The 11,169-nt window shown below is 41.3% G+C and overlaps 1 protein-coding gene across 2 annotated transcripts; it reads right to left on the reverse strand.

Moving 5' to 3' along the window:
- Positions 1 to 3,425: 3,425 nt before the first annotated feature.
- On the reverse strand, positions 3,426 to 11,163 carry PARK7 (Parkinsonism associated deglycase). Of its 2 annotated transcripts, XM_010171879.1 has the most exons (8): positions 11,158 to 11,163; positions 11,116 to 11,117; positions 9,387 to 9,491; positions 8,226 to 8,327; positions 7,509 to 7,568; positions 6,523 to 6,592; positions 4,808 to 4,894; positions 3,448 to 3,858 (listed from the first exon to the last, which is right to left on the reverse strand). In XM_010171879.1, exons 3-8 carry the CDS (start codon positions 9,474 to 9,476, stop codon positions 3,698 to 3,700), a joined length of 570 nt encoding a protein of 189 aa, XP_010170181.1. In that variant the 5' UTR covers positions 9,477 to 9,491; positions 11,116 to 11,117; positions 11,158 to 11,163; the 3' UTR covers positions 3,448 to 3,697. The 2 variants fall into 2 exon arrangements, with proteins under 2 accessions (XP_010170182.1, XP_010170181.1); XM_010171880.2 differs by lacking the exons at positions 11,116 to 11,117; positions 11,158 to 11,163 and having other exon boundaries at positions 3,426 to 3,858; positions 9,387 to 9,531.
- Between the last annotated feature and the right edge of the window lie 6 nt (positions 11,164 to 11,169).

Below are 11,169 nucleotides of genomic sequence, written 5' to 3' on the forward strand. Positions count from 1 at the left end.
TGGACAGTGTCCTGGTTTCAGCCAGGATAGAATACATGTTTTACAAGTCTGAACTTGCTTCTGGAGCCCATCACATATGTCAGCCATGTTTCCCGAGGTGCAGTCAGAAGAAGACAAGCCAATAATGCTGCCTAGTCTCTCATCTAGTAACCTACAGGCTGGAGTACTCGGGATACAGGAGATGCATATTCAATTCCCTCACCTCTAGGCTGTGTGTGCCTGGGCCTGCTCTGCACACACAGAGCTCTGCCGAGTGTCCATGTATGCAGAAAGGTGGGTGCTCTTAGACATGGAAGATTCATGTACACCAGGTCTGGCAGTTCTGGAAGGGTAAGGCCTGCCTGGGGATGCCTACCCCACTGACTGCACGCTAACTAAAGGAGCTGGGCCAGCGTCTGAGGCGGCACCCGCTACAGCAATTCACACAACCTGCTCCTAGCCACTTCCCTTCCTCAGATGTTCCTCAAGAGATGGCAGGGAAGAGGCTGAAGGCCAGACAAACTGTTCCAGCAGAGGCAGCCTGTCCCTTTTTGCTGTTCTTCCCAGAAACCTTTTAACTTCCTGACACGTGACGATGCTGCAAGAACTACATAATCTCCATGAAAGTTCAGAGCTAGGAAACGTTGGCAGAGTAAGCCACTCAGGTGACAGATGAGGGCAGCAGGGAAGCACATCTGTGCTGGGGCCTGCTCAGCTCTCACATTACTTATTTTGCTTTCTTTACATGTTTTCTTCTAGTTTAGAGCTACTTCTTCATTTATAAGCTCCTTCATTCTGAAGTAAAATATTTTTCAGCACTGCAAGTGTTCACTGCTGGCACTAGCATCTATTACCTGTTCCTAAGTAATGTAATACTTCTCAATTCAATAAAATAGCTCACTCTCAATTATACATTCAAGCCTACCCAACAACCAGAACCAAGAGAAAAACCACACTATTCTTGAGAGATGAGATGATGCAGACAGCCAATGCTGATTATTTTCTCAGGAGGAAAACAAACGGACAATTCCCCAGATCCACCATCAGGGAACAAAATGGTAAATGCTCTAGCTAGAGAAGGGCGGATGCACTCTCTTCGTTTTAAGCAAAGTTCTGTGGCAGCAAATATCCAATTACCACAGGCGCTAAAGCTGCCAAGAACAAAAGGGTACGAAGTTTCTACCGTCGTGAAACACTGAGCAGAAAAGTATCTCATCTCATCTTTCAGCACCAGATAAAGGAGATTTTAGGAAAAGAGATACATAACAGCCAGAGAACCTCTGTATGAAATTAACAAGGAGAGAGGAAAGAAACATTTCACAATTTGGAAGGCTATTTTCTTTTTTTTTCCACAAATCAGTAAATTCCTTCTTAACACTTCCCCTAACAGGAAAATCATAGAATCACAGAATGGTTTGGATTTGAAGGGACCTTAAAGCTCATCCAGTCCCAACCCCCCCGCCAGCAGCAGGGACACCTTCCACTAGACCAGGTTGCTCAAAGCCTCATCCACCCTGGCCTTCAACACTTCCAGGGAGGGGGCATCTACAACTTCCTTGGGCAACCTGTTCCAGTGTCTCACCACCCTCACAGTGAAGAACTTCTTCCTAATATCTAATCTAAACCTCCCCTCTTTCAGTTTAAACCCATTTCCTAAATGAGCCTAAACTTACTTCATACACTTCCCCTAACTTAAAAGGCTGAGTTAATGACATCTCGCAGAAACAGAGAACCCATGTAAATTCAGGTTTGCTGGACATCTGCTATGTAAGAAGTTGAGAACAGGGTCAGCTTTATGGAGGAAACCGCAGTGCAATATTACCAGACTTCACTAAACAAGTCCTTTTTGCTGAATACACTGAAAGAATCTGCAAGTTAACCAGATACATTAATGGGCTCTAAGCTAATTTTACTGAGTGTTTTTCCTATTACTACTTTAATAGGAATGGGAAAGCCCACATTTATACATTGAAAACCTCATTTCTGTAAACTGAACTCTCGCAGTCTTAGGGGGAAAAAAAAATTAAAAAAAAAAAATCAAATTTCTGGCTGCTTTGTTAATGCCTTATATTAAAGGAATTCTGGAAGCCTAAATATAACACAAGCATGGAAATATTTTTCTTCTAATGCTATAGAGCACTACTCCAACCCAGGAATGCACAGCTTTTCCTGTATTCTGGATCATGCCCATTTACAAACCAAGTGATTATTCCAGATTCTAGGACAAAGAATCTTTCCACCATTTGGTTTATGTTTGCATGGCAATACCAGCTGGATGTGCAGATTTAATGAGCAAACATGTCCAATCTTACAGATTACAACTTTTTGCATATCTTGAGCATATTTCAAAGCTAGAGAAACATATGAAAGATTTCCTAAACAAATGAGAGGCAGATCATACAGCTAAAGCAGTTCTTCCAGTAGATGCTAACAATGTGGAGACATTTCTTAATTCTAAATTTGCAAAAGTACCTATGTATTCCATTACCAAAATGCAGTCACTGAGAGTGAACTTGTTTCTCATTAAAATAAGCAATGATAAAGGCACTCATGCAGTCATTTTCTGAAGTTCAGACTGTGCATTTCAGATGTATGCAGAACCAGGTTTCCAGATGCTGTGGTAACTCGGTCCACTGAGGTGCCACTTTGTAAGCATGACTGCTGACAGAGCCAGATAACAGAAGAGTTATTTGGTAAAAGAAAGGTGACAAAGACAAAAATTAATCCCCAATTCTTCATTTTCATGGGGATGAAGCTCCACTACTTCCTCCAGAGACTTGTCCAGCAACTCCACTAAACTGACATATGCTCACTTAAACCAGGCTTGTAGCAAGTTCTGATTTACAGCAGAAACAAGCACTGCTACTGGTGGTGCCAATTATTACCTGCCTAAATAGCTCAATGATCTGCAATCATTTAAAGTATAAGACGAATTCCATCAAGTATCACGGACAACCCGATTGCTACAGGAACTCTAGGGTGCTTGACAAGGTAAGGAGTGTCCCACTTCTAATTTAGTTCCATGCTGTCTTAGAATTAATACTAGCAATTGGAAACCAAATATTATTTTAACAAATTCTAAGTTACAACTTAATAATATATGTCAGAGAATCACAGAATGTTCTGAATTGGAAGAGACCCAACTTGATGACTTGGTCAACAAGTCTAACTCCTGACTCCACACAGGGCAACCTAGAAGTTAAACCATGTACCCAAGAGCATTGTCCAAATGCTCTTGAACCCTGACAGGCTTGAGGCCATGATCACTTCCCTAGGGAGCTTGTTCCAGCGCTTGACCATCTTCTCATTTCAGCTCATACTTCAGAAGAACTGTGTGAGATTCCAGACAGAAGTTGTTTTGAATAGTACCTTGCTAGTCATAGCGGTAAAAGAGTTTCACAGGTCTGAGTTGGGAGAAAACACACAAAAGAATGACACACAAGCAAGGTTGCTTCATTTTTATTTACTCAGCAAACATTTTCCCATGTGATTTTAAAATGCCATGCAAGACCTAAGATTATTAGCTACTGGCTGCTTTTTTGTGGCGAGGTTTTTTACTAAGAGGATAGTTTTTCCAGAAATCAAGACTGTTGATTTGTTAAGTTGCTAATTTCACCCACAATTAAATTATATTTACAACAGTGCATCTTACAGTTATTCTACAGAGGACAAGACTCTCCATCCAAAATTGCCCTACTCCCTGTCCCACACCAGGATTTCACTCTTTCAGTATTAGGGGTGCCTTCACCTGTTCGGCCACTTCCTTTCCCATCAGCGTTTCAACAATGGCCAACCCAAATTCAAAGCTGGTACCAGGGCCACGGCTGGTGAGGATGTTCCCATCTTTCTCCACACGGCTCTCGGAGTAGCAGTAGTGTGCTTGGGGGGGGGACACACAACAGAAAGAGGGTCAGCCTCCAGTCCAGTGCCCACAGCTGCCACAGAGCCTACACCTGCCTGCCTGCCGCAGGGCACTGCAGCCGCAGGCTACAGCAGCTGGGGAGTGGTGGCTCCCTACTGACAGCATCATGCTCCACAGAAGTTACTTCAGATACCTGCACGGGCAGCCTGCCTCAGGCTCTGTACCCCTGCCCCTCTGGAACCAAGCAGCTCATCGCTGCCTGCAGTCCTCACAGAGGAAAAGGGCCTGCAGGGAGCTCTGGCAGCTTATTCACATGGTATGGGAATGCACCTCTGAGTCTAGAGCTTGTCAAGAAGCGCTTGCTGTGCCTGTCAGTTCCCGTGAGGTTACTTTTGGAAGTCGAACTGCTTTTCTGTAGCTGTTCACAACTTTCTTTTCTCCAAATGCATGTAGAGGAAACTGGAGGAACCCTGCCACCTCCTGCTCACCTTCAGACTCATTAGTGTTCACAGAATGACTTCTTAATAGTGCTTCACCACCATTTCGTTTAGGTATGAGAAAGATGTGTGGACCCATCAGCTGCTCATAGCACGAAAGCACTACTCATGGGAGAGCAGGCAAGGTGCTGCTGGGGTTTGCTGCTGGCACCATTGAGGCGAAGAATCAAAGGGGCTAGTGGTGACTCAGCCTCAGGGGGCTAAGGGAAAAAGTGCTCCTAGCACTCCTAGACAGCAGCAGCATACTTTCCCCAAGGATGAGAATGTTAATACAGCCCTGTATTTTCAGGTTAAACAGACTTAGAAATACAGTCTTAGCATATTCAGTTGAATTTTGATTACATTCAGGAAAGCATTAAGGAAAATCACAGATACAAAAGCTATTTTCCTTTCTTTAAATCCAAGGTTCAGCTTAAAGAAAAAATTCTGAGAAGGGTTTAGAGAGAAACTTAGAAAAGTCATTACATACCTCCATTCATCATTTTATCTTTAGCCAAAGGATGTGTTGTGACTTTACTTCCAAACCCTATTCCATGTGCCAGAAGGGCAGTAGGACCTGTAAGAACACAAAGTTACATCAGTGAGGAACTGTTTTCTGCTACAAACATTTTTAAAAATACACTTTCAGGCACTAGGCCCTCAAAGGGCCAAAGCTTACCGTGGACAGACTATTTTTTATAAAATTGATGCCAGCTCTATCTCTGAAGCCAAAAGCCTCAAAAATAACAAAGCTGCATAATCTCTCCCATTCTATGCTCTGTGCAGAGAAATAAATGAAGAAAAGAGAAGTTTTACAGAACACCCAGTTCATACAGCTGTCCTACCAATGACTGGCTGCCTTTGAAGGAGTCAAGAACAATGGTCACTTCACTTCCAGATAATACATTTTATTTAAAACTGCTTAAAACTAAGTAACAAAAAGTTTGCATTTCAATATGGACATTCACTAGGTACAACTATTTTATGAACTTGTTAAGCCTTGAATTTAGAGACTTAACAGATAACATTTCAGCTGAGCAAGCCTTTACATGTTGCAGCTGTGTGTGTGCCAAGCAGTATTTTGGACAGATCATGGGCTAACTGCTAAGTTTTTGGTTTTAGCAGTCTTTCTCTTTTCTTTTCATACTTCCTCCTCGGCCTGAATTAAGGAAGGAGTTTGTGTCAAGAAGTCTTAAGTCATCTTACAGAAAATCCTTATGGGAATTCCAAAAGAAACTGAAGGCAGGATTTGCCTACTCTGAGTTTCATTTCTGTACATCTGATTCATTTCAGATATAGTCCAGGAAATAATCTTCTTTGCGTTCAGTTGGAATCAGCTCTAAGAAGCACAGTAAATAAATTAACCACCCTGGTTACAAGCAAAGGCCTTTACTGGGCAACCATGAATTTGCAATTGTTCTGCAAGAGATACGGACAGAGAAGCAGAAGACTGCCACTGCCAAGTTCAAGGATGTTCACAACTCTGTATGTGTTATCAGCTAACTGAAGAATGAAAAAAAAAAAACAACTCAAACCCAGCAACACACCAGAAAACCAAAGTGAAAATACACTCCACAAATACTCTGTTAGACTGTCTTTTACACACTCATCACCACTCTCCTCGTTCTCAGCTACGGGTGTCTAGGCCAGCCTCTCAGTTCAGTTGCAAGCCCTGGAAATTGTTCCCCTGGCTTTTTTTAACATACAAGTCTTACAAAGGAATGAACTGGATACCTAGCTGTGCAGAATATGTAAGCAGACAACTCTCTTCTCAGAGTAACTCCACCTTTTGCTAAGAAGGGTGAGCCTGTAATTCTATATTTACAGCCTTCCTTCTGAAGCTAAAGGGCAGGAGAGGAGATGTGAGATAAATTTATAGCAATGATGTTCTGCCAGCGCTGTGTCCTCGCAGAAAGATCACCAGAATAAGCAAATATTTTTAAAAAAGTCCTAGCACATTACCTTTCACTTTTGATTTTAAAACACAAATGATTGGAAAGAACTGGGTACCAAGCAGAACTTGCAGGCTAAGTGTTCACAATACTTTAGAGATTCCTCTAAATTTACAAACAAATTCAGATGCTGATGGGTGCACATATAATACAAATCCCTGCTACTAAATCACAGACATACAGACTTCTAAGACAGGAAACTGACTGCATGCCCCTTCAAAAATATGCAAATGCTTTAGTCTTGTTAACCCACCTGCACATATAGCAGCAATCAGTCCTTTTCTGCTTTCCTGGTCCTTCAAAATATCTTTCACAGCAGGAGACTGTATGAAGAAACCACATCACAAGTCATTGTTTGGGGTTGATTATTTGAAGCACGGTTGAAATACTTTCCACTGCAAAAATTTTACAAAGAAAAACAGCTGACAACTCTCCATCCTGCCTCAGGACAAAGGGCAATAAAGACACTAAGAATGAGGAAAACTGAAACCAGTAAATACTTGCCCCACAATGAAAGAGCAAGGAAATCAGAAGCAATTGCAAGGAAGTACTTAGCCTACATAAAAGCGGGTTAATCCATGGCCATAGAAAGTTGTTGCTCAAAAACGGCCTACATAAAAGCAGGTTAATGCTTTTCCATGGCCATAGAAAGTTGTTGCTCAAAAACTTCAAAAGACAAAAAGGAAAGTATTAATGCAGTCTCTGTCATGCTGAAGAAGATTCATACAGGATATTTGTCTCATATTCCAGGGCTTACAAACTGTGTGAGACCATCTAAATCCTATCTGATAGATCAACCTGTTTGTCCGCCAGCCTTCCACAAGGTATTTATACCACCACTACAACAGTTTTGCATCAGAGACAGAATTCTTGAGCAAAGAGAGAGAGTCCTGTGAGTTCATCCTTTTTTATATTTTATGGAAGTAAAACTTCATTTGCAACTGTTTCATCTTCATACGATTATGAACAGAGACCTTCCCACAATACAGAGCATCCTTCCATTTTTATTCTGCTTATTCTGCTAGGTACTCAAGTCCAAGAATTTACCCAGTTGTCCCACTTATATATTCACATGCAGACTTAAAACAATTAACAATTAGTATTCTTTTCTGAATGAATCAGTACTTTCAGATGCTAAACTGAATTTGCAGGATTACTAAGCAAGTGTAGACCACTCACTACTCATTAGGATGTTCATGAATGTTCATGAATTAGGATGTTAAGATACCAGAACTTTACCTCTGACAAGTTCTGAGCTCCAAGGTTACCCCCAGGCAGGACCACAACATCATAAGGCCCCTAAACAAACAAAAAATAATTTTTTTTCCGTTGAACAGAGGCCGGTTACACACATTATACTGTTTTAAGGCCACTACAGCTGAGTCCAGTGAGAAACAAAAGGATCTACCTTTTCTTCCACTGAAGAACACGTTACAATCAGAGAACCAGCTCCAATTACGGAACAAAATACCGTTTCCTATTCCAGGAAGAGCCCGTTATTGATAAAGTTGGCTGCAGAACTGACTTTTAAACCTAATGCATTTAAGAGCTTCAGCAAGCAACTGCAGCTCCTGCATTGTAAGGACAAGCAGTTTTGCTCCAATCTTACTGTACAGGTCTAACTCTAGCATTGGTTAGCTTCCCATCAGAACTTTTCAGTTGATCCAAATCACTATTTTGTTGGGTCAACTAACACACTAATTCTATGTTTGATGCTTTACAAAAACAGATACCTGTGCAGAACTGAGAAATCTGTCTGATCCTAGCATGCTATGAAGCAGGACAACACTTGAAGGGGAGCACAGCAGAATGTGCAGTCCTGCGATTCACTACTACGTGGAGCTAATATAACATCCAATGTATTTCTAAAGATAATGCATAAGCTTCCCAAATTCACCTCTGAAACTGTGACAAAAGCTATGTTGCCCATGGTATCAGACCAGGGTGATGACCAACCTCTTTTCTGGCATCTTCAAGACTGGCATCAGGACAAATGAAGACATCTCGACTGCACTGTACTGGTTCTTTTCCCGTTAGGCCTGCAACAGTCACCTTGATCTAACAGAAGAATACAGGTATCGTTACAATTCAAGAATTGAGGGCATGCATTTTTCTTATATCTAAGTTCTTAAGTAATACACAGAATGAGCAAAGCACTACTGAAAGCTGTCAAGAACGGGGCAACACTTAAGCTTCCCCAAACCATGATTAAGTCCAAATGCAGAAGGTAAGCAGTGGTATTCACCTAGAGATTAAAAAATACCTGTAATAGCTTGGCTTTCCAAGCAAGACGTTTAGAGAATATCTGATTACACAGGTTTTAAACAAAACAAAACAATTCAACCCAAGAGAGTCGGACTAAGTAGATCAGATAACGAATTAAAGTTTCTCTGCAGGCTCAAGCCATTCTCAAACACGCTTACAAGTTTTCTCCCTTGACTTTTAGATGCCTGGTCATAATATCATAAATGTTCATGGCACAGCTCACAGTCACTAAATAAGCAGACAAGTTTGTGCTTCTTACGGCAGCCAAAATGGGGAGCACATTAACGGAATGACAAAGGTGGTGGGAGAAAGTAAGTTTTATTTTAGTCATTTCTATATACATGAAGTTAGTGCATTCATGTAAAATCTTATTTTCATACCTAATCAGATGATAAAACTGTGTACCACTACAGTTGTAGAAGTAAAAGCAGCGTGAGGAATCCCACCAGACAGAATTCTAGTTAATAACAGAACTTTAAAAGGAGCTCAAGAAAAGCTACGTAACGTCAGAAGCCACGTAACGAACTGAGCTGTTCAGACCCCTACAAAAAAAGCATTTCCTGTTACTATGCATGGGAGTAGTCATGTTTTCTGACAGGGTAAGATTTACTTGAAACACTTGCTCTGGTCTACGTTAGGCTTGTATTTTAAAAGTTTATATTTAGCACAGATGTAATTTGTCATGTATGCCTACTTGGGGCTTATTTGCTAGCCAGTAAGAAGGCACAGGTAAATTGTCACCTCATACAACAGACTACACCTTGAACTCCTAGCAACGCACACCAACTTGAGGCAAAGATTTTCCCTTGTCCAAGCACTCACAAAAAGATTTATCACTGTCTGCATACTCACCCCAGCTCTTCTCATAACATCAGTGGGGATTACAGTTTCCATTTCCTCTGCTCCTTTTGCTAGAATCACCAATGCCCTTTTCGAGGCCATTATCTTGAGTGGTTGCTATTAGGTGAGATGGTGGTGAAGGGAAGGGCTGAGGGGGATAGAAAGAAACAATATGGTTAGAAGGCAAATCCCCTAGTACAAATCCTTTCTAATAGTAAAGTTCATCAGTGAGTAATTTGCATTTTTGCATTATCTTTTATTTAAGCCACCTCAAAACGATTCACTAGCTTTAATTAATAGTCAGAGCAACCTCATTTAACTAAAGAGCTTTTTACAAAGAATGCATTATGATATTAAAGGATTAAGACATTTGTACAATGGGAGGGACAATACATTAGCACCAGAACAGAAAGCAGCTTGGCCTAATCAAGACTTGACATTACTTCAGTCTGCTAGAGAGAAGGGTTCAAGGTGGGTGGCAGAGCTGTTTTCAATTTGCACACCCTCAGTCATACCCAGACTACGGACTCCTACCTAGGTTAGCATTTATAAGAAGGGCTTGCATGAGCTTTGACCTCATGCCTGGTATTTAGTTTCCAGGCATCGTGCTTCATTAAGAGTTTCCTGTGACTTACAATGACTCGTCCAGTGCCCCTGCAAAACCTGAGCAATAGATTTTCTGGGTATTTCACAGTTTTGTGGGGGAGAAAAGTGTAAGCACATGTGTGATGGGGGAGCAGACCACAGAATTTAGCAAATGGAACAAACTAGGCTTAAGGCTTTTTTTAATGTCCTAAATTCAGGTTGAGATGAATGGCTAATTTTCCATTTGAAGGTTAGGTTAAAGTAACTTTAACTACATCATGTAAAATACACACTAACTCACGCTGGTCTGACAGAAGCCTGTGAAAGCATCTGTGGTCTGAGAAGGCATTTTGCAGGTCATCCACTCTATGAGACAGGGATTTTTTCCTGTGTCAGGACTTTCCATTCAGAAATGCATGTAGCACCTGGGAGCTCTTCATAAAACGAGATCCATGTTTCACTGCCAACATGAAAGAAAACCATCCCCTCATCCTGCTTCAACTTCATCTCCTTTCAGATTCACTCCCTACTGTCAGTCTCATTTAGAAAGATGCTATTTCTAGAAAGCAGTAATACACAGTAGAACATCCTGCAGCATGCAGAGCCAGCCCAAGCAGACTAATTCAGTGTGTCAAATCCTACCTTTAGGGCAGTTTTACATACTGTCAAACACACAGCCAATTGAACAAGTACACTCAAGTCATAGGTATTAGCAATAACTTCAGGACAATCTGTGTGTATTCCTGTAAAATCTTGGAGCTTCTTAATAATTCATCTTGAAAGTATACATTGATCCTGCAAAACTGATTTCTGTATGACTTGACTAACTAGCAACAGACTACCCAAACAGCCACAATGCAGAAATAGCGCATTTGCTTCTTATTGGAGAAAAATACTCTAGATCACAGCTCGTATTCCTCTCTGTCATTAGTTCTTTAGCCGCAAATAGGCACTTGATCTCCTGAAAGCTTTCCTCTTTCCCCTAAGTTAGCAAAATGAAATCTCTTTCTACCATCCTTAGACATTTATTGTAACAGACTGGCAAATTCTGGAGCGTTAGTACCGTCCGTATGTAAATAGCTGTCACGCTGTAAATGCTGCCGGGGCAAGATTGTTTTCCCGAGAAGGGAGAACCAAATGATACAGAGATAACAACCACTTCATTTAACGAGCTATCCAAGCGGGCTGGCTTGAAAACACTCACACCGCC

The sequence above is a fragment of the Antrostomus carolinensis genome, unplaced genomic scaffold, assembly GCF_000700745.2.
Source record: "Antrostomus carolinensis isolate BGI_N321 unplaced genomic scaffold, ASM70074v2 scaffold39287, whole genome shotgun sequence".
Lineage (NCBI taxonomy): Eukaryota > Metazoa > Chordata > Aves > Caprimulgiformes > Caprimulgidae > Antrostomus > Antrostomus carolinensis.